The sequence below is a fragment of the Bidens hawaiensis genome, unplaced genomic scaffold (assembly GCF_021521415.1).
Source record: "Bidens hawaiensis isolate Kalapana, Puna unplaced genomic scaffold, B.hawaiensis_p1.1 tig00010474_1, whole genome shotgun sequence".
In the NCBI taxonomy this organism is placed as follows: Eukaryota; Viridiplantae; Streptophyta; class Magnoliopsida; order Asterales; family Asteraceae; genus Bidens; species Bidens hawaiensis.
In genome coordinates, this window is record NW_027491801.1 from 92,134 (window position 1) to 119,216 (window position 27,083).

Below are 27,083 nucleotides of genomic sequence, written 5' to 3' on the forward strand. Positions count from 1 at the left end.
TATAATTTTCTTTTTAAATAATTTGTTTAAGAGACTTGCATATATTCAAGACATATAAACCAATCGTTAAACCAATAACCTCTTATTTATAGGTTAACTTTCACTTGTTTAAGAGTTGGTTCTTACGTTATCTTTCAACACACCTTTTTCAGGTGAGTAATCTCGTACCTAATCCCCTTTTATTTTTAACGTTTTGGGATGTTCATGTGTTCGTACAACTTGAGTCTTAAACTTGTTTATGAAATTTTGTGCGCAAAACCCATGTGTTATGGACGTTTACTAGTGTTGTATATTTGTATGTGTGGATCATTAACCGCTTTGATCGGCCTATTCCGAAGTTTTCATGGATCCATTAGATGAACACGGGAGACCTATTGTTTACAATTTTCTTGGTTTCTTTGCACATACACGAATGATTATTTGTTTTTGCTCGATTGGGAGCACGCTATGAACTATGAGCTATGATCTATTTAGGCTTGATCACAATCTGATTACATACTATGTTGAACACCAGTTATACACATGTTGCGCGCAGTGCTTTGTTATTATCTATTTATATCTATTAAACTTGATTTCTCACCGACACGCAAGTGTTGACGTTTTATTTTAACACATGTTCAGGTTTGCTGTAGCTGCTTTTGGAAACTCGAGGACACGTAGGATGTTTTCTTTTACTTTGGACCTAGTTTAAAATATAACAAGACAAATTTATGTATTTGAATATTATGAGTTATGATATGTGGTTTATGTTACTTTATGATCGTGTTATGCGCATGCGCAATGAAATGTATTTATTAAATATTGACACCCAAATAGTGTCACGAGTAATGAAACAATACGTGGCGCCCCGATGTATAATCCGCCATCGGTCGGGGTGTTACACCAAGTATCCGCACCTCTTCGTTATGGCTTAATCTCTAATTTCGAGATGAAATTTCCAAAAGTAGAGAATGCTGTAACATTTCGGGTTTCCGCTTCATTTTTTTTTTTGTAATCATTACCCGACCCGGTTCGTAGTCGGGTAAAATTATCAATAGAATATTCCTTTTATTTATTTATTGTTAAAACTATCAAAGATATACATAAATCACCCCTAACTAAACTTTAAACTTGTTTGTACCCAACTCTATAGACCGGGGACCAAACTGCAAATATTCATAAATAATATCTTCCATTCTTCTTCCCTCTCTTACCCATCGCAGACACTCCCTACCTTCTTATGGCAACTCGTGTTTTTCGCCCCAAATCACGAAAATGATTCTCCTTTAATATACGATCACATCGACACTTTAATTATAGAAAACGAATCAAATTTACAGAGAATGTGATCGATGTAAACCCACGGCTTAATCAACCTTGAAACATTATAAATACATGACCAATTCACAATTAAACTCGCACACATAATCCTCCCAATATTCCGACCATAAACCCTAACTTAATTATAGCATATCCAGCCACCTAGACCTGTTCGCGATCGAGTTCAGAACCCAAACCCTAGCCACCTTCTCCCTTAATTCAGCACCCAAAACGGTAATTGAAATGCGTATCTAATTCGTTTTTAATCCACTAACGTTAACCATAACTCTATTTGAATCAACAATTAACAGTTAATGTGAATTGAAGATCTAGGGTTTGTATTATATTTAGGGATGAACTGTTTGGGTATATGCTTAAATATAATACGAATCAGTGTTATTCACCACTTAAAGCACCAGCCTGATGGCTGGTGCATGCTTGGTTAATACACGGGAACCGGTCCAGGCGCGGGTTCAAACCCCCCAGGACCCGGTTTTGCATATTTATTTTATTTTGCTTAGATCTTTGTTTTATTTTTTATTATAATCATAATATAATATTAAATAAACTTTGCTTAACGAAACCGAACCTTGAAAGTATTATTTTGGCCGAAGTTTCATGTCATATTTTCCTATCTATAAATGTATATATATTATATACTTTTTCTTTTTTTACCTAAATATATATATGCATAAATAATTAACATATACTTATATATACATGAATAGTATGAAACAAAAATATGTTTTTCCATCTAAATCGATCTAGCTTAAAGGTCCAAATAATTTTTTCATAATATAAATACATGTGTGTAACTTTTTATAAATAATTAACATCAATGTTTCATCAAAGTATATATATATAATGTTCATTAATGCTTAATATCGGTTATGTATTATTAAAATTCATTTACTTGAAAATATGAATATGACATATCACTTATATTAATTACCAAATAATAATATTAACACTAATAATAATAATAATAAATATAATAAAATTAGTTAACAAATAATTAAGAAATAAAATAACCTACACCCTACAAGACTCCAAATTTATGTTAGCAATTAAACTAGTAATATGTTAAACGCAAACCACCATCAAATCTCAAAACATTATGTCATATTAGATTTTCGTCGTTTATTAATATTATTGTTAACAACTAGGCCATTTTTGTTGACGTCTCTCGAAGGCTTGAACATGTCCATCTAAACTTTTATTATTATCTCATCCCCACTTATCCACAAAAAGGTAAGTAATTTACATCCCCCTTTTTAACTGTTTTACATTTTGGGGGTGTTATGCGTTAATCATTTTTTACTACAATTCCACTATTTGTGTTATATGATATTGCTCAACTAGTTATACGTGTAAATGTGACTATGTGTTTATTTTATGTTTTGGTGGTTGGTATCTCATCCTCATCATCATCCTCATTAGTATGATCATACGCCGTCGGAGTAGCTTGTTATCCATGGGATTCGAGTGAAAAGATAACTTCTATATTATTGTTATATTATTGTTATGCTAATTGTAATATTTCATATTATCGCAAGGAATTGTCATTTTTAATATTATATGTATTCAAAAACTGTGATTACTTGCTCAACTTTATGTTAACAAACTATGTATTTTCACGCATAGCGCAGGTAGCTTTATGGGATGAAGAAACAAGCTAAGGAATAGTTGAACTTAGGTTGCATGATGAACTAAAGACTTATTTATTTCTTTTTATTTAATTGTAATGTTTATTTCCATGAGACAATGTTTGTGTTTTTTCGTACTTGAATAATATGAAATGAATAATTTAGATATTGACACGTGTATTTACTTTAGAGTCTTTTGAGCTATGATATAATTATGTCGCGTCCCGGCGTATTCCGTCGTATGTTGGGGTGTGACACAAAGGGTTACCTCAAAAACAAGTTTAGCATTAAAGACCTAGGAAACTTAAAATATTTTCTAGGTATCGAGGTGGCTCGAACAAAAAAAGGGCTCGTCCTTAGCCAAAAGAAATACACTCTTGATATTCTAAAGGATTGTGGTCTTCTAGGGTCTCGACCAAGTTCTTTCCCTATGGAACAAAATCTAAAATTGGGTAAAGATGATGAAGGAGCTCATGTGGATGCCAATCAATATAGGCACCTCGTGGGAAGACTACTATATTTACAAGCCACGCGACCGGATATCGTTTACTCTGTTAATGTATTGAGCCAATTCGTCTCTGATCCGCGTCAAAGCCACATGGAGGCGGCTATTAGAATCCTAAGATACTTAAAAATGACCCCGAGACAAGGAATTTTATTACCAAAGGAAGGTGGAGTCAACTTCACTACATATAGTGATTCCGATTGGTTCGGATGTCCATACTCAAAAAGATCGAGAACCGGTTACTTGCTTCTTTTAGGGGGAGCCCCTATCTTGTGGAAATCCAAAAAGCAATTCGTAGTGTCGCATTTCTCGGCGGAGGCGGAATATCGTGCCATGGCCACAACAGTTAGTGAAGTTTTGTGGTTACGTTGGCTTTTAAAGGAACTTGGCACATCACAAGATCAACCGACCCCTCTATTCTGTGACAACCAAGCCGCGAGACACGTTGCCAACAATCCAATTTATCATGAACGTACAAAACACGTTGAAATGGATTGTTTCTTTGTACGAGAACGGGTAGGCTCTAAAGAGATTCAGCCAAGAGCCATTGATACAAAGCACCAAACAGCCGATATACTCACCAAAGCCCTTGGTTCTCAACACTTGCAGTATCTTCTTGGCAAGTTGGCGTTCGTGACTTACACGCTCCAACTTGAGGGGGAATCTAAATTGGTGCCTTAATTCCGACTTCCTTTTCCGCTGCTATCGTAACCGACCCAATCATCATTATTCCCTTTCCTTTTTAGAGGCATATTTAGTGGAGCAATTGATGCTATTATTTCTTTATAAACTGCATACTGTAATGATGATAATATCAATTTAAAAGATGCATACTTTTCAATTTTGATAGAACGTGTGTCATCGTAGCACATCGATTATCTACTACTCAAAGATCGAATAAAATATCACTATATCAGTGATTTGTAATGGTAGAGTTACAGAAGAAGGTTCTCATGATGATTTGTTGGCAAAAGGTGAAGGGGGTGCTTACTTTTCTCTTTTTAGTCTTCAACAACAAGCTTTCCGTATGTCACATAAATAATAAGGTTATTTATTCATGCCACGTTTAAACTTCAAAACAACTCATACTTATTTCCAATAAGCAACTATATGGCCAAAGATGAACATTCATCCTTGCAGAATAAACATGCAATTACAGTTTACTGTAAACGAACCGAACGTTCAGTTAACAATTCGTGAAGCGTTTGGAGAGAAGTTCGTTTATTTAACGAACATGGACGAAAAAAAATTCTACATTTTGTTATACGAACGAACATAAAACACATGTCTCGTTCTTTCATTTATGTTCAATAATTGAAATCCGTTTATGTTTATAGCATTGCTGAAGTTCTAACACTTTGTTTATGAACACATACCGTAAAGTTTATTCATGCCATGCTTGCAGAATTAAATGTCAATCTGAACCAAAAAGAAATGATAGCTTACATGCTGACGATTAAAATTGCCCTGATTAGATTGAACTTAGGGGAAAAAATTGATGGGGTGAGAGAGGCTCGAACTCTCGACCTCAGGATACCTCAAAAACTATGAGACCTACGCGCAAGCCAACTGCGCCACCACCCCTTTTTGTTCTGTTCCTCTTACTCTAACTAAACATTAATTATATAAATATTTATTTTAAGGCCGTACTTAAATTTTCTATGCTAAAATCAGATTTATTTGGGGATTTATAATTTATTTATTGACCACAAGAATCAAGATTATGTTATATGTAATTTTTCTTAGGAGTATTTTATTTTTATCAAGGGCTTTGGCGAGCCGGAGTATGTGAATCGCTTACACCTTCTTTATTTAACAAGCTTAAGTCGAGTTTAAACACGAAAACAGTAAGAAGTTGTGTTGATGGAAGAATAATCTCTACTGAATGTAAGGAGTTTTCGTTGCAAATAAACATGTAAATTTTGAATCCGTAGTATATGGTTATATCTTTTTTTTAGTTGAAAGGGGCATCAACTTGGCTAAGAACGAGTTGAAATGGGCACACTTAAAGTGGGTCCAAACTTATATATACGAACAACTTTTTTTTTTTTTTGAAGGCCAACGAAATCAATTAGAAAAATAATAAAAGTACCACAAAACCGGGCAATCAAGCTGCTCGAACCGGACCAAAACGCAACAACATCAGAGAAAACAAAACAGACCCATTTTAACCCAATTTGACCATGAAAGCAAAGATCTACTCGACCTGTTTATAACCCAAAGATAACTAAGGGCTTTAACCTCCTCCACAACACTACCAACTGTCACAATCAAGCCATTATGCACGATATCATTTCTAGCCTTTCATAAACACCACAACGTGACGAAGACAAATCACATGAAACGCTTTAGCCTTTCTCTTTGGGAACTTCAGAACTTGGTATATTTATATAACTCTACAATATCGCAGACACTAAACGCAAACAACTGAGGAACTTTACACTAGGTGGAGATGGCCAGCCAAACTGATTGGGCTAAACCGCATGACACAAAGATGTGTTTGGTAGTCTCCTCTAGCAAACCACACGCCGGAAAATCCATCGAGTCCACACGGATGTTCCGTTTCGCCAATAGAGTTAACACCGAGACCCTATCCAACTCCGCTCTGTTAGGATTAGTGAAGGCCTTTGGGCCGGGTTCGTTGGTTGACAATTAGAAGACAAAAGGGACGGTCCGTTTAATTATGGAGGATGGGCCATTGGAGTTTTCTTGGTCCCTACTCTACTAAACCTAATTGTTATCTATATATATACCTAGTCATGTATTGTAGTCTTTTGTACCGTGCTTAATAAAATACTCTAGTTGCAGCCCATGGACGTAGGTCGCCTTGACTGAATCACGTAAAATCTCGTGTCTCTTATTTATTACTTTCGTTTGTGCGTGTGTGTTTGTGTTTCCACTACATGCCGACTCTAATTAATACCTAACAAGTGACATCAAAGCTGAAGGTTCATTACACACACAGGTGCACTGAGACGAGGGTTTAATTCTTTTATTTTTCGGCTTCACCACCGTGATTGTAAAACTCTGCAGTTTATTTTTGGTGTGGCACGGCAATCAAGAAGGTACCTTTATTAATATTAATTTGGTGGTCAAGGAAATTCTTTTTGCTTTGTTCTTATTTGTCGTGGTTTTCAAGAAAAGGAAAGTAGCCATATAAAACAAATAGGGTTTTCTTATTGTTTTTGTTTTTGTGGCCTATCGACGAAAAACAAATATTTTGTCCACTTGTAATTAGGCTTTCACCGTTCGTATTTTTTGTCACCGGATTTTCGTCACCATTGTTAAAGATACCGCGTGTTAGGTCGTGTTTTACGACTGTTAATCAAAGAAGAAGCAGTTTCGCCTGCTTCTTGTTGTCGGACTAAATTAAAGGTTGAGCATTCAAGATTCGGTTTGTTGTTCGGGTTTCCTTTAATTGTGTGACACGGGTATTTGTTGACAGGAATTTCGGGTTACAAGAAAGGTTTCGGGTTTTGGGTTAGAGTTTTGTTTATTGGTTTTTTCTCTGTTTTCTCGTTTGCGATGTCTGAAGACGGGAAGGTTCGAATCGACAAATTTAATGGGACTGATTTTGTATGGTGGAAAATGCAAATAGAGGCGTTACTTGGGAAAAATGATTTGGATATGGTATTTGAGGAAAAGCCGGATAATATGGATAAAGCCGAAGAAGCAATTTGGAACTCAAAGGACAAGAAGGCTAGAGGTAAAATTACATTGGCTTTGACGAGGAGCGTTGCTTTTAATATCATGAAAGAAACCACGGCTCGTGGTATGATGACAGCTCTGTCAAATATGTATGAAAAACCGTCTGCAGCCAATAAGGTGTTCTTGATGAGGGAATTGTTTATGACAAGGATGCACAAGGGAAGTTCAGTCACGGGTCACATTAATGATTTCAACTCGATTATGTCCATGTTAGCTTTTGTGGGCATGAAGTTGGATAATGAGACTCAAGCTATTATATTGTTATCTTTTTTGCTTGAGAGTTGGTATGGAACTGTAACGGCTATTACTAGTTCTGCGGGGGGCGATGGTTTGACATTTGAGGGGGTCCGAGACATTGTGTTGGGTGAAGACGTTCACCGGAAAAGCACTAGTGGCGGATCATCTTCTGATATGTTTTATGCAAGCAGGGGAAGTGAAAATAACAGAAGTAGTAGGAGTCAGGGGAGGAGTTCGTCTAGAACTCGGAAGAATGTGAAGTGCTGGAGGTGTAATGAAGTTGGGCATGTTAAGAGTGATTGTCTAAACATATTACATGGAAAGGCTACTGAGGTGAACACTGCTGAACAGGTTAATGAAGGCGTCAGTGATGACGAGACATTATTTTGTAGTGTTGATAGCATGGTGGACTCTTGGGTCATGGATTCCGGATCTTCATTTCACGCTACGCACAGCGGGGAGACGATGGTGAATCTGAAGGTTGGTAACTTTGGGAAGGTACGTATTGCTAATGGTGATGTTCTTAATGTTACGGGCATGGGGAACGTTAATTTGGTAACTCCATTGGGAACCGTTTGGAACTTGAAGAATGTTAGGGTTATTCCATCATTGAAGAGAAGGCTTATCTCTGTTAGTTAACTGAATGAACTAGGCATGGAAGTAAAGTTCGGTGGAGGTAAATGGAAGGTAACTAAAGGTAGTCTGGTTATTGCTCGTGGAAACAGGTGTGGTTCATTATACATGGTAGAAGTGCCTATTGAGGAAAGTATGACCGTCCCTCAAAACAAAGTCGGATTCGCTGAGTCGAAGTGGCAAAATAAGGTTCAATTTGCAAGAGTGGAGCGTTATGCCAAGGTGATTCAAGTTAAGCGAGGTTGGAGGTCTAAAACAGGTAAAGGGTTTAGTGACAGTGGGAGCGGGTTGTGTTCCGGGAACAGTTACAAAACAACGTTGGGTTTTGAAGACCGCTATTCCAATTGATAAAATCTCTCCTAGGGAACTCTTGCTAAAAGAGGAGACTGGTAATGGTTCTCGGGTTATCTCTGAAACTGGTGGATCGTTCGTATCAATTGAGATAGAGGACGGATCAGTTTTGACTGATGAGTTGGAGCTTGGTGGAGCTTCAACTGGCCCTTCTGTTACTTGATGTTGAAGGGGGTTGCTGCAACTAGGGGGTAAGTCTTAGCTTGTTTATGGGAACTGGAAGCTTGGAAGACTTGTTAATAAAGATTACTGATATTACTGACGACTGGGTTGTTTTGTACTTGAAGAGCGGGTTGGGTTTATCGCAAGGCCTTCAAGTGGGAGATTGTTAGGATTAGTGAAGGCCTTTGGGCCGGGTTCGTTGGTTGACGATTAGAAGACAAAAGGGACGGTCCGTTTAATTATGGAGGATGACCCATTGGAGTTTTCTTGGTCCCTACTCTACTAAACTTAATTGTCATCTATATATATACCTAGTCATATATTGCAGTCTTTTGTACCGTGCTTAATAAAATACCCTAGTTGCAGTCCGTAGACGCAGGTCACCTTGACCGAACCACGTAAAATCTCGTGTCTCTTATTTATTGCTTTCGTTTGTACGTGTGTGTTTGTGTTTCCGCTGCGTACCGACTCTGATTAATACCTAACACGCTCTCCAAGCCAAGCTAGTTTTGTTTGTTTTGATTACTTAAAAATAAAAAATTATATCATGTTATTATTAATACAAGAAATTTAATGTTTGATCCAACAACCACCCACCCACCCACCCACCCAACCCTACACGTTTTCAGCAGGATTTTAAAACAAATCCTTTCTTTTATTACTATACGAATTTATCTTAGACCCGTTAGTCAACCCAATCCCTCCCACTCGTTTTGTCAATAATATTAATAACGTTAAATATATACAACTATCAACTTTACTCATTGGTTATTTATTTATTTATTCCTTAAAACAATATTGGTGTAAGTGTGTAACCCGAAGTCATTAGGTTCAGACTTCAGAACATGTTTTCATTCCTGACATGCATGTATTCATACGTGACCATGTCGGCTTGTTTTACCAATCTAAATTGCATGTCTTGGCGAAGATTGTCTAGTACGATTTGACCCGTGTCTATATGAGTAATGCATGTATATGTAAGAAAACGAAAAAATTTATATATGGAAGTGTCACATGTCCATATAATATACAAATTATAATCCTAATATAAATATAAATCAATGCTCAATTTGAGCCAACATGCACCTACAATCTTTGCTATTAGGCCTCTCTTTAGGAGTATCAAGAGTACAAAAACAAGCAATCTTAAGAACAAGCAGCATTTGCTCCTCGTACCCGTTTCCCAAAAGACTTGGATCGATTGCTTCTTTTGGATTATCCGATGTCATCACCTTTCTCATCCATTTTACCATATTCACTTCTGGCGTGTGCTGAAAAAATTCATCTGATGGCAACTTTCCCATAACCAATACGCCAAGCAATACCCCAAAACTATAAATATCACATTTGTCAGTGAATTTCATCGTTTGGTGATATTCTGGCGCAATATAACCTAAAGTTCCCGCAACATTGGAACTTGTCATGTGTGTATCTGCTTCTGGGATAGATTTTGCAAGCCCAAAATCCGCATTTCGAGCCTCCATGTCATCATCAAGGAGCACGTTAGCGGGCTTTAAATCTCGGTGGACTATATGTGGGGTGTGGCTCATGTGGAGATATTCGAGCCCAGATGCAACCCCGATTGCAATCTTGTGTCTCGCTAGCCACTCTAGTTGTCGTGTGCCATCTTGAACTTGTTGTAATATGTCTTGTAAGCTTCCGTTTTTCATAAATTCATAAACGAGGTAATGACAAGTGGGTCGTGAAACATGGGCGAGCAATGATAAGAGATTCCTATGTCGAATTTGACCGACGGTTTGGATTTCTGATCGGATCTGACGCAGTTTTTTGTTGAGCATTTTAGTGTCTTCTGCGGTGAGCTCTCCAGCATCTTTCGGAGGTTGTATTATTTTCTTAATCGCGATCGTTTTTATCTTCCCCTCGGGTATATCGGTTTTGTATACTTCTCCACAACCGCCCCTACCAATAACGGGCAATGCAGCAACCGCATCATCATCATCAAGAAACGCAATATCCTCCGCCTTTATCGATTGACTAAATATCGCGGGGCCCGATTGGCTCCCAGGGTTCAAAATCATAATAGAAGCCAATTTGAACAGAACCGAGATAACCATCGCGGAAATAAGTCCCGCGATGGATCCAGCAAAAAACCCGAGAACCCAACCCATGATTTTCTTTCGACTTTTATTATTATGTTTTCGACTCGTGGCCTCCACCGGAGCCGGGGCCGGAGCTAGACTACCGGTTTGACTTGTTGACTCGGCGAAAATGTAACGTTTTGGGACGCGTTTATCGATCAATGTTTTCGGCTCGACCGAGGAGTATTCCAACCGGGTCAACGTCGGTAATGAACCTTCGAGTAAACTATTACCGGAGGCGTTAAAAACCCGAAGGTTTCGAAACGAACGTAAAGCCACCGGAAGTCTTCCGTTGAACATATTATTCTCAAGGAACTGTTTTTTTCGAGGTTCGGGTAATACTTCAAGAAACCCAACTTACCGGAAAATCTATTAAACGAAAGATCCAGGATTCGGAGACGAAGGAGATAAGATAATCCACCCGGAACTTCGCCGGAAAACTTATTATTACGAAGATTAATAACTTCAATTTTCCGGCAATTGGCTATTTCCGGTGGGATACCGCCGGATAAGTAATTATTAAATAATGACAATTCTTTAAGTTCTGATAACTTCCCGATCGCCGGAGAGAGAAACCCATTTAGCCCTTGAGTTTTAAGCACAATTCCGGTCACTTTAATAGTGTTATTTAAAGTCCTCCGGTCACATGAAATTCCGGCGATGTGGCAGAGGTTTTCCGGCCGGCGAAGGTCGCCGGAGAAGCCTAAATCTTGAAGAATGGATAAGAGGGCATGGTGGTCGGATGTATCGAGATTTAATCGAGCGTGAGTTAGGAAGGTTAGTGTGAAGAATATGAGTAGAGGAAGGTGGGTAATGGTGGCCATCGGCGGCTGTTAGCGGCGGAGATGATCACCGGATTATAATAAAGTATAAAAGTCACAAGTGGCGTATGTTTATAGTCATAATAACGTGTGGAAAATTGAAAGTCAAAGTTTTTTGTTTGACTGGGTGTAACGTTTTTGTTTTGTTGACAACTTGACAATGTTTGAACGGCTTTTTTTTGTTTTGTTTTGTTTTGTTTTGTTTGTGTGATCCTCATACACCAATCCTATATGTTTATACGGCTTGTAATAGATCTATACGGTCGTATAGGTTACGCATGACTGACAAGGGGGACAAAAAAACACCTTTTTCAACCTATACGACCGTATAGGTGTTAAATGACTCGTATTGCTAGCTGACACACCATAAAAGGGCTATACGACCGTATAGAAAACTTTTGCCAAATGTTTGGGGAGCAGTTTTATTTTTATGTGCGTGATCCAGATATTTATCAGTGTATTTTGGCTAAATGTTTTCTTGTTTGCTTAATCATTGATTGATTATTGTGTATAGACTATATGAAATGTAACATAATATAATCTTAAACGAATGTTCTCGGGGTACAACTACAAATTATTTAGCATAGTATGTTATGTAAATGTTAATATACAATTTATTCTATTCTAAAATATCATATTTAGCCAAGTATGTATGTACTTAATACATTAAAATGAAAGACATTAACGCATCAATGTTTAAAAATTGTGTCAAAAAAATTGTCTATACGGCCATATTAACGTATTAATATTTAAAATTGTGTTAAAAAATTGTCTATACGCCTGTATAGCCTATACAACCCGTATAGGGCTATACGAAGCACTACAAACAACGAACAACAAGCTCCGACACAAACTGACATGATTCAGGTGCTATACGACCGTATAACCCTATACGAGCCGTATAGAAAAAAGATGGTGTGTGAGGATCCTAAGTGGTGTGGGAGGATCCTAAGCCTTTTTTTTAACGGCCAACAATTATAGAATGCCTAGGTACTTCGTACAGGGTGACCTAATAGCTAAAGGTCACCGTCAACTGGCCCAACCCAGCCGTGCGGAGCCCTTAAGCACCTCAAAGTTATCTTCAGTTCCGGGGAAAACCCACCCGCCTGAAGGCTCACTGATGGTAAAACCCAGATGCCCTCAGGATCGAACTGGAGATCATAAAGATCCTAGTCTTCCTTCATTGAGCCAAACATGTCCCCTCCCAATGTGTTATAAGTGAAAGTTGAACTTGGGTCTCCATTAAAAAAACCCAAACTCCCTATTACATTGAACGACTTACTTACGAATTTACAAACAAGCTTAAACAAATAAAGTTGAATGAACATCAACGAATGAACTTAAACAAATCCATCACAAGTAAAACATATAGTTATGTTTTATTATTATTGTTGTTTATCTTATAGGTATAAGTATAACTGAGCATAAATTATTCAAAAGTTGGGATGGACCATCAAAGATATAATAAACTTTTTGTCAAACAGGCCGTCTTCCGGTCAACCCACAAATATATGTTTCATCGTTGGGTTCACATGTCTAACTCGGTTTCGGGTTCGTGCCAAGCTTTTGGGTTCGTGTCGGGTTGAACCCGTCAACCGCAAACACATGTTTAAACGTTGAGAGACATCACAAGAGTGTGCAGTATGCGATTGTAGAAGTTAATTAGTCATCTTTCTTATTTTTTTTAATTCATGCATGACATGATTTACAGATTAGGGACATATGTCCACAGGCTAAAGCTTTGACTGAAAAAAAATCAATGTGAGTACAGAAAGAACAACATTTATTTTGCAGGCCTGATCATATGCATCTTGCACTACTATCAAAACTAGATGAAGTATTGAAGGTGGCGATAAAAAACAATAGTGTTATTTTATACCGTAATATGTACAAAGTTTCATGTAGACATTGTATTCATGATATTGGTTGTTTCAATGGACTTTTTTATAATATCTTATTTGTTGATGTAAGATGTAATGGAGCTAAACTTTCAAGTCCCATATTTTGGTACATGTGAACATGTATTGGTTGTTAATATACTTGACTTACGTTTTTCACCAAATATTTTTGTGACGTGGGTCCCAATATAATAGAGAGAAGGAAGAACTTGTAATGAAAACATTGTTGTATTACAAACGCATACTGAATTTGATTTTAAATGAACTACCATAGAACTCGATAATTACTAGGATGGTTAGCTTTATATTTAACTAAAGTCTCTAAGAAATAATAATGACTCAATTTACTTTTACCTGCATTTTGGCTAAATACCAGTAACTTCTCTTGTGTAATGTTTGTTACTTTGGTCGAACTTCTGAAAATGATTTCTTTTGTTGTTATGGGGTATGTATGGTTAGAACATCCATGATTTATTGTTGTCACAAATATGCACTATCTATGTTTTGCCACAATAAATGTTACAAATATATGTGAATTGTTATGATTTATTGTTGTCACAAATATGCACTATCTATGTTTTGCCACAATAAATGTTATAAATATATGTGAATTGTTAATGTTTGTTGCTTTTTACTATATCTACAAGTTATCACTTATAACTCTATGTTTTGTCAAGATTATAAGTAAATGTAGTTGGTTAAATGTTTATTTGATTTTAAATTTCATAGATTATGATTATTTATAAGAAATAATGTTTTCAGTCCGTGTGTCACACAGACATATAACCTAATGAATTTATATATCAATAAATATTTTCATGATATATTCTGGTTGTGTAAGCAATAATTGCGTATATAAATTGTTGATTAAATGAACCGTTTATACCACATCAGTGGAGTTTTACAGGTTTTACAAGTTGGTATTATAAAAACATAATGCAGTATTATTCATAAATTATTCTAATATTTTTCTTAATTAATTAAAAGTTACGCTTTAAAACAAAAGGTAAATAATTGGTTTAAAATCGTAACGTCAAACCGTTAAAACCGTTGCAATACATGAATTTTTTAAACGCTTAACTTTTTTATTACTAAATATATAACATTACATTTATTTAATCAATTGTAATACAAGAGATTCTAACATGGTTCTCTTATATTTCAACACCTTCTTTAGAGTGCATCGAAGGTATACCACTCAGCCTGTCAATGCCGCCGACGATAAAGTGGCGAAGTGGGTGTCGATGGTTCCGGTCCAACTCTAGCCTTCTTCTCCCATATGCTCTTTCTTTGTGCCCCCTCCAGTTCGGAATAACCATCCCGTTCATTCATCTTCATCTCACATCCTCGCCACATCATTTATACTCAAGCCCAATTTCCTTATCATGCTTCCCGTTCCACTTCCCCGAGAACATTTCGTCCTACCTAAGTCTTGGGTATGTTTGGTTGAAAGTAATGGAAAGAATGGGGAATGGAATGGGAGAATGAATTGAATGGACAAGGAAATGAAATTGAGGTCTTGTTTGGTTAACATATGGAAATAAAATGGATTATTACTTTATGTTGTTTGGTATTCAAAAAATTTGTATGAATGAAATAGAAATAATAAAAACGCTCCTGTCTCAAAATACCTTTTACAAAAAAAAAATTACAATGGCGACGGTGGTAGCTCCAGCTGTAACATCCTAAAATTTTTATATTGATAAATAAAAGAAAGTTATGTTTAGTAATTTCACGTTTTAGTTATTTAATGTCGAGTAAGGAACGGGTCTTGGGCTTAGTTATTTTATGAACTCGGCCTGTCTCGACCCGTAGGAAGCCAACCCGAGCCTAACCAAACCCGTAGTATATAAACGAAAGTTCTTGACACTTCCACCATTTTTCACCATCTTCCTTCACTTACACCCACCCAAACACTCTCATTTCTAGAGAGAGGAGCTAGAGAGAGAAAGTTCTCAAATCACAAATCCGAGTCCACAATCTTGTTCCTAATCGTTTTTGGTAAGTCCCTCTCGAAAATCATCCGTTTTCATAACCATTTTCGACCTCAAATCGAGCAAAAACTCCCATTTTCGTAACTTGAGTTTTCGGGTCAAAAACCGCCTTGTTTTGGTGTCAAAATGCAAGCTTTTGTGTTTAAAAGTACTAGGAATCGATAGCCCTTTCAATCCCGAGCATTTCCATGTCAAAAACTTCGATTTTGGGTCAAAAATCTGGAAAATCTGGAAAACCCGTGGGTTTCTCCGTCGCCCAGCTTGAAGGAGTCGAATCAGACTCATTCGATCGAACCAGTCGATCGAATCAGTCCATTCGATCGAATGCGTAGATCGAACAAGTCCAGTCGACCGAATAGGGAAGCAACCGAATGGTCTCCAACTCATTCGATCGAATGAGTTTTGTATTCGATCGAATGAGTGTTGTATTCGATCGAACGTGTTCCTATTCGATCGAACGTGTTCCTGTTTGATCGAACGTGTTCCTATTCGATCGAACGTGTTGTATTCGATCGAACGTGTTCCTATTCGATCGAACGTGTTCCTATTCGATCGAATCAAGCCAGAACCAAGCTGTTTCCAAGTTCGCCTAAGGTTTAACTTCGCCTGAAGCGAAGTTCGTCTATAAAATAAATTAAAAACCTAATGGAAAATGTGTTAAGGCAGTTATCGAAAATAAAATTTTTCCAAGCTGACCTGGCAGCTTAACCCCAGCCAGGGGCTCTGCCCCTTGGACCCCGCTAGGGGCTGCCGCCCCTAGAACCCCGCTGCCAGGGGCGCTGCCCCCGGACCCCCGTTCGTTGTGGGTCATATATAGATAGAAATACAAACGAGTAGCAGTAGTTAATTTATATGTGTAAATATTATACTGTTAGCCGAGCCCAGTTAAAGAAAGGAATTACGATCAACGGCGAGCGTAACAGGATCCAGGTGAGTTTCTAGCCCCATTCCTTGTTATGTTTTCGGGGCTGTGTGCATACTTGATGTGTTGTTAATACATTTATCCAAAGTGATAAGTGTATGCCATAGGTGACATATGTGATATGTATGAATGATTGCTTGATGGTTCGTGAACGATCTTCGGATATTGCACGTACTGTCAGGTTGTAACGTTATAAATATGGCAAGTATGATATGTATGTTTATGTGTATGAACGTAAGAAAGTTAATAAAAGAAGGAAATGACGGTTGTATGGTTGTATGGTTACGAAAGGGGTACCGAGCCCTAATAATACTCGAGGTATGATGTATGGTTGTATGGTAACGAAGAGGGAATCGAACCCTACTAATATTCGAAAACATGGGACCAGACCCTAATAATATCTGTGATGTTAGGGACCAGACCCTAATAATATCTGTGATGTTAGGGACCAGACCCTCATAATATCTGTGATGATAGGGACCAGACCCTTATAATATCTGTGATGTTAGGGACCAGACCCTTATAATATCTGTGATGTTAGGGACCAGACCCTTATAATATCTGTGAGGTTATAGGGCGAAAGGCTCTTTAAAACGTATGATTATGAATGTAAAGAAAGTATGTAAGTAAGAAAGAAAGTATGTAAGTAAGAAAGAAAGTATGTAAGTAAGAATGAAGGTATGAGTACTTACGTGTGTATGAAAGAAAGTTATGAGGTTAAGTACGTATGTATGTAACAAGGTATTGTATGGTAGTGTATGATTAACTAGAACTCACTCAGCGTAGCTGACTTTTAGTATGCACGCAGGTGAGTAGGATGAGACAGCTGGCTTGAGTGGAGGACACATGGCAGAAGACTAAAGCCTGGCATCTGAAGATCCGATATGTTTTATAAGTTACGTTTTGATTTTGAAAGACAAGAGGAATGTTTAAAGACATGATTATGAATTGATATGTAATGTTTTATGAAAGTTTTATATTCCGCGTAAAGTTTTTAATTAACTCTGATATTTAGAACTGTGTTTATGAGTAAATCCAACACGAAAGTAGGGTTACCGGTAACGGGGCCTTACACCAGCGACGAAAATGGTGGGGGCGACATTGGTGGTGGCGATCAAGCGGCAGGGTGGCGGTGGTAGCATTGGTAGTAATGACAATGATACGGTGGTGGTGGTCAGGCAACGACAGTGGTGGTGGCGGTGATGGTCAGGCAGGGGCGGTGACAATGGTTGCAGTGGTTACGGCGACGTTGTTGGCAGCGGCAGTGGTAACGCTGGTGGTGGCGGCGGCGATGGTGGTAGTGCCTATGGTAGTTGTGGTGGTGGTTATTGAGAAAGTATGGTGAAGGAAGAATGGAATGGAAAAAAAAGGGGGGGGAGTGGCATATCCAGTCATCTAGACATTTAACTCGGTTGGGTAAAAAATAATCAATAAAAATAAATTACGTGAAATTATAAAACGAACTACATTAAATATAGCAAAACAAAAATACATGTTACGGTTGTTCCATATGCGATTTCATCGAATCACAACTTAATTTGAAACACTTTAAAATGCTTCTTTTCAATGATACTACCACAAGCATTCAAAAAATCCTCGTCAATTCGATTACGACAATTTGTCGTTATCTTCGTTGTTGAAAAAATATTTCGCCATTGTGGTTCTAACGGGTAAAACTAATTCTTCAAACGAACTTGATATTCATGAATCGTCTGCCTGCATGTCTTCTTCGTTTAACAATCAACATCTTTTTAGTCGATTATTAAAAAAAAAAGAATAGGGCCTGTTTATCACTTTATAGAGCTAGAAGAAATATATAATATTGGCATAATTAAAAAACAAAAGCCATAAGGGTCTTAATTAATTGTTTGTTTTTTTTTTAACTAAAATTACCACTACAAAACTTAAATATTACATATAGTCTCGTAAAATCTGAGTGGGTGACTGACCCCTACTGGGTTTGTCTTCTATCCGCCACTGGGGGGGGGGGGGAGGAAGGAACGGTTTTGATGGAATAGGATTCCATGTGTAATGGATGATTATAGCAACCAAACACCAATCTTTTTCATTCATACGCGATGAATCATTCCATTCCCCCTGTCATTCCTGCATAACAAACGTTACCTTAGTTTTTCATATTCCTTGTGAATTAGGGATGGCAATAGGTCGGATTTGTGGGTTAGGTATTCCCAAACTCATACCCGGTTATAAAAGTCCATCCCAAACCCGTCAGGTTTTAATCGGGTAATTACCCGTCGGGTTTCGGGTTTTGAAAAAATATTCGTCGGGTATACGCGGCTCAAAACCCGTCAGGTTTCTACCGGGGTTTTGACAAAGTATAACTAATTGACTACAAAGATGGTTACCATAAAGGTAAAATATCTCAAATAATTGACATAAACAAGTTTCGGCAAATAATATATTTTGAATATAGTATATGTATAATATAATAAGCTATATCGGGTGCATCGGGTATATAATCGGGTAAATGGGTCTATGTTATCGGGTAATCGGGTATATTAGAAATCCCAAACCCGTTCCAAACCCGCGAAAAATTTCAAAATTATTCCCAAACCCGTCCCAAACCCTAACAGTTCGGGTATTACCCGTCCCATTTATGTCGGGGTTCAGGTTTTCTCATCGGGTTCGGGTTTCATTGCCATCCCTATTGTGAATCCATTATTTTGGGCCATCATCCAATACATTTCCCACAACCCTCCGTCATACCAACCTTCCTCCTTAGTGTCTCGCCTTAGGTCAATAAAACTCATGATACATCCCACACAAGTACCCCCAACCATGGTCATTAATCGTACCAATCTTGTGGTCTCTTGAGTCACAATACAAGTTTTCACTTGCTTCATGTGATGATATTGTTCTTAATAGCCACTATAATGATGTAATACATCACATTGTCACTTTTTACTTCAAAGTTTGTTATGTGACTTGATCTCTCTTACTGATTTTGAAGATTATTGTTACTTGTAACAAAGAAGACATCTAATTTCAAGTCAGCAGCTACTCCTATGGACACAATATTTTAAATTTGATCTTACGGGATCTCCCGTTTGAACACGATCTTGCTGCTATGGAGTAGTTGAGTTTCACTAAACTAATGATCTCTTACGCAATTTAGCATACATGCATGATCCTCGAGGAACACATTCGTACTCTCAAATGTATTTTACGTCACATTCATGATACGTAGATCATGGTTGCAACTATGTACCATATCCACTTCCCATCCCATTGCATATTCAACAACTGATTGTCGAGGGTGCCTAAATACTCATCAATCCAATTCTAGACTTCTAGTTACTGTGTGTTTTATAGTTAAAGCTAAACATTACAATGACGGCTACTGTCTCTCCCCTCTTACTGAACTCTATAGCTGAAACCGAATATCGGGTTATCAAAATAAGAATTCTATTTTAACTTCACTGTTCATTACTATATGCTTGTGTTGTATACCGTGACAATCTAAAAGCCTTTTAGGTTGTCAACAAAATTATGTAAGTTTTGTCATTTGAAATTATATAATATATCATTTAATATTTTCACCCATATTCAGTGGTAGACCCAGAAATCTTTTTCATGGGGGTCGGAAACTTTTGATGTTCGGTTGTCTATCGCTAAATATTAATTTTTTTCCCTGTGCAATTCGGGTTACATATAATATAGATAAACCAAATTAAATCTCAAATAAAGAAAAAAAAATTACAAATTTTGTCCTTTTGAATATACAAAATTATGGATTTGTTCCTTTTCGAAAATGAGTTTCACTCTTTATCCTTTATTTGCATGTTTCGCTCGATTTTTGTCCTTTAAACTAACGGCCATCCAATAATCCAGTTAAGTCTTGGCATGTGATAATCATGTGAGGGCAAAAAGGTAATTTCCAACCTTTATTATTATTACATTATTTTTTATTGTTATTATTATTATTATATAAAAAGTTTAATATTTATATTTAGAGATTGTGGGCCCTATTATTTTCATTTTCAATTTCTTTAAATCATTATTATTTTCATCAAACCATTAACTTCAATCAAACCCTAAGACTATCCACATTGGCATGTTTTTGTTCGATCGATCGGAGTATATAGGATTAAAAAAAAAGGAAAACTCTTACTAGGGAGGCAACTAGGTTGGTGGACCAACCATTGTTCGGTTGTGAGTAACTGAGCATGGAATTGCTTTTCAAATTCTTTTTCAATTATTACTTCACAAGTAATTTTTTTCTTAGTTGAATATAGATTTTCTTCACTAATATATTTCGGTTATGTTTTGTTTTAGGCAAATCATATTATTTTAAAAATCTAACATTAACCAATTTAAAAAAATATAACAAAATTCATAAACAATTCTTTATATATTTTCAGTCCACTATATCATTTTCTATTCTCTGCATTTAAAGTGTGTGTATATATATATATATGTTTAATAAAAAAATGGGTTGGTTGGGTTGTGAATGGGAGTGAAAAATTGAGTTTGGTTGAGTTGTGTAAGTAGAAGAGAGAGAAATTAATATTTTAATAAAAAGTTGTGTTTGGTTGAGTTGTGAATGTGAATAGCCTAACCCACCACCACCACCACCACCACCACCACCATCTGTCACTGCTGCTTACCGCACACCACCTCGCCCATGATCTTCATCTTCATCGAACCCCTTTCCCCCATCATTAAACCCTAACCCACCACCACACTATCACTAAATAATGGGGCCCACAATCTCTAAATATAAATATTAAACTTTTTATATAATAATAATAACAACAAAAAATAATGTACTAATAATAATAAAGGTTGGAAATTACCTTTTTGCCCTCACATGATTGTCACATGCCAAGACTTAACTGGATTATTGGATGACCGTTAGTTTAAAGAACAAAAATCGAGCTAAATATGCAAATAAAGGATAAAGAGTGAAACTCATTTTCAAAAAGAACCCAATCCATAATTTTGTATATTCAAAAGGACAAAATTTGTAATTTTTTCTAAAGAAAAATACGCAAATCGTCATTAGAAGTCCATATAAATACAATACCCCTACATTTAGTCTTTGCAAGTATTTATTTATTTATTTTTTTTGAAACATCGTCATTACGTCAACCAGAGATACATTGACTGGTTTTCAATATAGCGAATACAACTTTTGCTCAAATTATTATCACCAATCTAAAGGCGCATATTAAACTTCCCGTACCTCATTCTGAGTTAAAAAGGCAAGTTCAAGCTTATCGAAGCTTGGGTACGGCTCCACTCATGTATTATGTATATACCCTAGATACTAGATAATAGGACGGGTGATGACCAATACAATAGGTTAATTTAGTTGGCCTAGAATCATAATACCAGTTTCTTACGGACCCTACCCGTTATCTCCCATTTAAAGAGGTCTACAATGCATAAAAACGAACCGATGAGGCTGTTCTAAACTTCATATAAATCATGCAATTCTAGATATGATTCGGTTCCATTATTTTGCTCGAAAATTCACATGGCACATCCAAAAGGTTCGAGTATCACCTACTTTTTCACAAGTTTTTTAGACCAAAACACCCTGAAGGGGCTGCAACATATCCGATCAGTGAACAGTATGGTAGTAATCAACATTAAACCAACAAAAAACGCAATATGAATAGTGAACAGGACATAGTGTTTTGAGACAAAACACATTTAATCAAAACACTTAATAGAGCTTGATCCTGGTCTGTATCTGACTCCTACAAACAGGGCATAGATGAAGGCTGGCCCCACACTCGCAACATGTCTGAAAACAAAAAAAAAAAAAAAGTTACGATATTTGAATGTGTATTTCTCCTTATGATATACGTGGGAAATAAACCTGATGCCCGCAACCAAAGGCCATATCCTTTTGGTTAGTTATGCAGATGGGACAAAGCTGCAAATAATGTATGAACAAAGGTTAAGGTTTGGTATTTTAAAAACATGTTTAAAGATGGATTATGACACTTACATTTTTATCCGAGGTCGAACTCCCACCAAAACTTGCGCTAGCCGACATTTCCTTTTTCACGAAAGAAGTTGGAGTTGGTTGGAAACTAGTTGACCGTGCAGGCCGCTTGGGCCCACCATAGCGTGGAGGGGGAAGAGAAACCCTATCTATAGCATTCCCTCGAGTAGCACTGAAACATTAATTTTAGATATAATAATAACAAAATATGCCTTTGATGTATGTACCATGAGTTAAAAGCTTCTCAAAACTATTTTAAAGTTGCATATGCAGAAGACAGTTTCTTTTGAGAATAGATAAAACAAAATACATCATTCATGTTTACAACTAAAAAAATGTTAAAATACAAGAAAATGGTTAGAATGCTATGTTTATTTATCTCTTTTAACATTTTGGAAAATATGTAAACAAATTTCCTACACAGCCTACATATACCTGCACATGTGTAGGTAAACGTTTGAAAGTGAAAAAACAACATATGACCAAATTACTAAATGATTTTTTTGTATGTATATAACCTAGACATGTGTATGTAAAAAGCAAATTTTTTTAAAATGTGAACCATTGATAGAAAATACTAAACGATTTAGGTTTGTTTTTTTATGTTCTCGCAATAATTTAGTCTTATGTAATGATCCTTTCCCTATATGTATATATAGGGGAATGTTCATTTAAGAACCAATAATATGTTGATAACCAGGAGAACCACATAATGCACTTGTCATGGTTTATGTTTACAAGATCATGGTTCAAAAATATTAAATATAGGATTAAACTAACTACCGAAGTAAAAGGTTAAAAAAGATAATCACCCTAATAAGTTGAGCTCCAGTGTCGCCTTATACTGTGTAGGTATTTCCATCAAGGCTGCAAGAGCAAACTCAGTTTCCTTCCTGGAAGCATTTGTGTTCTTGGACATAATCTCTGTAAAATTCACAAACTAAACGAAAAAAAAAATACTCAGTAATTGAAAATAAAACAATAATTGCAATAATATAACTTTGGTAATTAATTCTTGCCTGAAAGTTATCAAACGCTCGAGCAGGGATATTATCATCAAATTCCTTCATCATATCCCATGGTCCATCTCCCACCCCAACTAGTACTATTGACAACGGATATTCACTATCAAATATCGAAAGTAAACATATCATTACTTCTTGTAACTTGTAACAGGCCAAACCATAAAAAATGTCAATGTTGAGAAATTACCTAGCTTTTACAATTGCCTCAACGGTTCTTCTCTCTTGTGGACTTAGTTGACCACGATCAGTATCAACACTTCGTGTTACCTGTTTGCAAACGTCCATTTTAGCAGACAAACATGTGTCCTTCTTATGGAATTAATATATCTATTTTTTTCATAGTTACCTGACCGTCAGCAATGATCAACAAGACATGATATTGACCACCACTTTGTTCAACAATGGTAATTGCCATTTCAATAACAGGCGCAAATGATGTTGGTCCTGTTTATAAGAAGGATCAGAAAAACAAGTTTGAAGAGTAATAATTTTTCAAACAAAGTCCTTTGGTTCTTAATAAATATTCTTTTTTCCTTAACTTAAACGAACAAAAATGAAAACATGTCTCGTTCGTTTGTTTATGTTCGTGCACGTTGTTCATTTACGCTGGTGTATAGCCGCTCGTTTACGTTCATTAGTTTGTGGCTTTAAGCTCGTTCGTTTATAAGTTCATTCAAACTTTTTGGGCCCACTATCATTTAGTCTAGTTTTTAGGGGTGCGCATGGGTCGGTTTTGCGCTAAAACTGAAAATTCGGTTTTCAAGTTAATAAAAACCGTTTGGTATCGGTTTTTGGTTTGGGTTCAATTCAGTTTTTGCCATTTAGTTTTACAAATTTTGGGCCGAAATTTTTTATTTATTTTGTCAAAAACAATGAATTTAGGCGAAAATTTTTTTGTTTGTTAATAATTAATTGATTATGATACATTTTGGCTAAAATACTTGGGTTACATTATATATTAAATAATTATAACTTACTTAAATTTTATATTTGAAAATGAAAATCAACAAGTTCGGTTTGGCTTTTTCAGTTTTAATTACACGCAAAACTGAAACAGAACCAAAAGTTCGGATTATACGGAACATAAAACTCAACCGTCGGTTTTCGTCTCGGTTCAGTAATTTTGGTGTGGTTTTTTCGGTCTCATGTACACCTCTATTAGTTTTATCATTTTTTTAGGCCCAACAGATTGGTGTTCACATTTACTTTTAATTGATGTTCCTCTGGTTTGTTCATCTATGTTCACTTATATTTGTTCATTTGTGTTAGGCTGCGTTTGTTAACCGTTCATTTAGATATTACAGACGAACATAAACGAACACGCCCATTTTCTTAATGAACAAAGCACGAACAAGTAAACTCCGTTCGTCTAACTATTCGTGTTCGATTGTTTGTTCGGTTAAAGTTAAATGAACCAACATGAACATGCCCCGTTCGTGTTCGTTTGGCAAGTTTACAAGCACAGTTCCAATTAAAAACAAGTTATTTTAAAGGTTGGAACGGTCTGGGTCACTTGTGATAAAGTCAAAAGAAACACAACCCAAATCGGCCCATTAGTTATAAAGATCAATCACTCTAAAATTAAACAAAAAATCTTAAACGACAACGAGAGCACGTAATTCAACCTGCAAGCACCAACTGTGGTACCAGCTCTCGGTACCGTTTCAAAACATCCTCAAATCCTTCACAATACTTATCATCTCCGTAGAAGCTAAAGACTTCTTGATCATGAGTTGACGCTGTCAAAACACATAATACATGAGTTCTAACAACCATAATCAAATATTCAAATCAAGCAAATTTGACTACAAATTTTGACATTTTACCGTCTCCGAATCCAAAACAAGGAATTAAATTATCCTCATCAAAAGAAGCTAAGGTTCTTCCAATTATAGATATTGCTGCTTCATAAGGGTTCATTTTGTTTCCAATATGATGCAAGCATCTTCGGTTAAACGACCGTGCGCCTAAAATGGATAAATGCAAATATCATATTAACAGGATCCAAAACTATATACGCATATTAAAGGTGGCAATTTAGTTAGATCAGATAATGAATTATAGCATGTTTGGATTAAGAATACACTATATTCGACTTTTGACACCCGCATCCTTTTTAGTTACTTCTGTTTTTACCATTTTGATCCGTCAGAGAAAAACATAATCCGGATCAACTCATTCAAAATGGGCCAAACTGCCACCTATCGGTGAGCATGAAACCAACAAACCGATCCGTAACCGAAAAATCAAAAAAACCGAAACCAGACAAAAACACATGGTTTGTTTTATAAATTTTTAAAAACAGAACTTTCGGTTTGGCTTTGGTTAATAAGAATTTTTAGAATCCTGTTACCTGAATATTTTAGCCCAAATGTATAATAATTGATTACTTATTATTTCTTTTTTAGATTGGCAATTAATTACTGTTTAACAAATATATATCAAATTCATTATTTTTGCCAGTTTCTTTTTTAGCCCAAATTGTAAAACCGAAAACTAAACGGTATTCAAAAACTGAATTTTTGGTTATTGGTGCGCTTTGAGCCCAAAACCGACCCATGCATGCCACCTCTAATAAATATATGCAAACATCCAAGATTAAACTCAACCAGTCCACTCATTGCTCTTGGTAAAATCTACACCAACAATCAAATTTGAAGACTCCAAACCAGCACGTGCTAAAGCATCAGTAACCTAGAGAAAGTAAAACGACAAATTCATTACCAACAAGGTAAAAAACAATGACAGTAATAAACACCAATTGGAAGTTAAACGTATTTGTTGAATTGCTAATTTATAATAAATTGTTAAATAAGCAAAAATGCACATTTCTCTTAGGCCTGTAAACAAACCGAACTTAAGTGAACCGTTCGTGAAACATTCTGCAAGGAGTTCGTTTATGATCGTTTATTTATTTAATGAACTAACATGAACAAAATGTTATGCTCATTTAGTTAAACGAATGAACAGAAACACATGTCTCATTCATTCAATTATGTTTCTAGACGTCCGTTTACATTCATTCATTTAAATTCGTTTACGTTTTCTTTAGTTCGTTCGTTTATATATTCATTTAAATTATTTAGGTCCTTTACAATTTAGTCTAGTTTTATGAAATTAAAATATCACCCAAGTTAAAATTAGTCTAGTTTTCTTAAATTTTAAGGTCCACGAGTTTAGTTAACGTTTACTTCCAATTGGTATTTTCTTGTTTATGACCGCTAATCTATATTTAATTATGTTCATTCGTTTATGTTTGTTTACGTTCGTGACCCGTTCATTTTCTTAACAAACAAAGCTCGAACAAGAGACCCTGTTCAATCGTTTGTTAGGTTAAAGTCGAACAAACACGAGCATGCACCAATCATGTTCGTTCAGTTTGTTTACAGACCTAACCTAAGATGGTAACTTACGGCACGACCCGTTTAAGACAGCACAGCATGTTTCACTACTAGGTTTACCTGCTCTAAGCTGTTGTAATTATCATCAATTCTGGAGAATTTTCTCTCAAGCCTTTTCTTAAGTGCAGGAGCTTGTTCAGGATAGCTTTGAAAAGAAGAAGGTGAAGCATATGGTTGGTTAACTGGCGGTTGCGGATATGGTGATTGTGGATACGATGGTTGCGGGTAGGCCCATGAGTTTGATGCTGACCCGTATGATGAATAGCTACTTGAAGATCTCTTTGAACTTTTGCCACCCATTAACTCTACTTTTAAATATGTCTGCAATTTATATAAAAGGTTTTTCTTAATTAGAGAAAGCTTAAAACTCATTATTACAAGATGAGAAGATATATATAGAACAAA

General features: G+C 36.2%; 1 protein-coding gene, 1 non-coding gene and 1 pseudogene across 2 annotated transcripts; all 3 read right to left on the reverse strand.

Moving 5' to 3' along the window:
* Positions 1-4,949: 4,949 nt before the first annotated feature.
* On the reverse strand, positions 4,950-5,034 carry TRNAM-CAU (transfer RNA methionine (anticodon CAU)). Its single transcript is given in 2 exon segments — positions 4,950-4,985; positions 4,997-5,034. It is a non-coding gene; the product is annotated as a tRNA-Met (tRNA).
* A 4,564-nt stretch (positions 5,035-9,598) lies between these two features.
* LOC143535456 (leucine-rich repeat receptor-like serine/threonine/tyrosine-protein kinase SOBIR1 pseudogene) lies at positions 9,599-11,499 on the reverse strand (annotated as a pseudogene).
* A 10,449-nt stretch (positions 11,500-21,948) lies between these two features.
* LOC143535457 (E3 ubiquitin-protein ligase RGLG2-like) lies at positions 21,949-27,033 on the reverse strand. Its single transcript, XM_077029702.1, has 11 exons — positions 26,739-27,033; positions 25,887-25,971; positions 25,104-25,244; positions 24,903-25,016; positions 23,624-23,721; positions 23,465-23,544; positions 23,272-23,377; positions 23,065-23,192; positions 22,256-22,424; positions 22,124-22,180; positions 21,949-22,048 (listed from the first exon to the last, which is right to left on the reverse strand). The coding sequence occupies exons 1-11, from the start codon at positions 26,976-26,978 to the stop codon at positions 21,968-21,970; spliced, it is 1,299 nt and encodes a 432-aa protein (XP_076885817.1). The 5' UTR covers positions 26,979-27,033; the 3' UTR covers positions 21,949-21,967.
* Positions 27,034-27,083: the final 50 nt, after the last annotated feature.

Excerpts from the sequence above, each read along its gene's own strand:
- LOC143535457 (XM_077029702.1), bottom strand. The coding sequence starts at position 26,978 with ATGGGTGGCAAAAGTTCAAAGAGATCTTCAAGTAGCTATTCATCATAC. Across the intron at positions 25,245-25,886 it reads CAAGAGCAATGAGTGGACTG|GCGCACGGTCGTTTAACCGA; the intron begins GTTGAGTTTAAT and ends TATCCATTTTAG. Across the intron at positions 22,181-22,255 it reads GTTCGACCTCGGATAAAAAT|CTTTGTCCCATCTGCATAAC; the intron begins GTAAGTGTCATA and ends CATTATTTGCAG.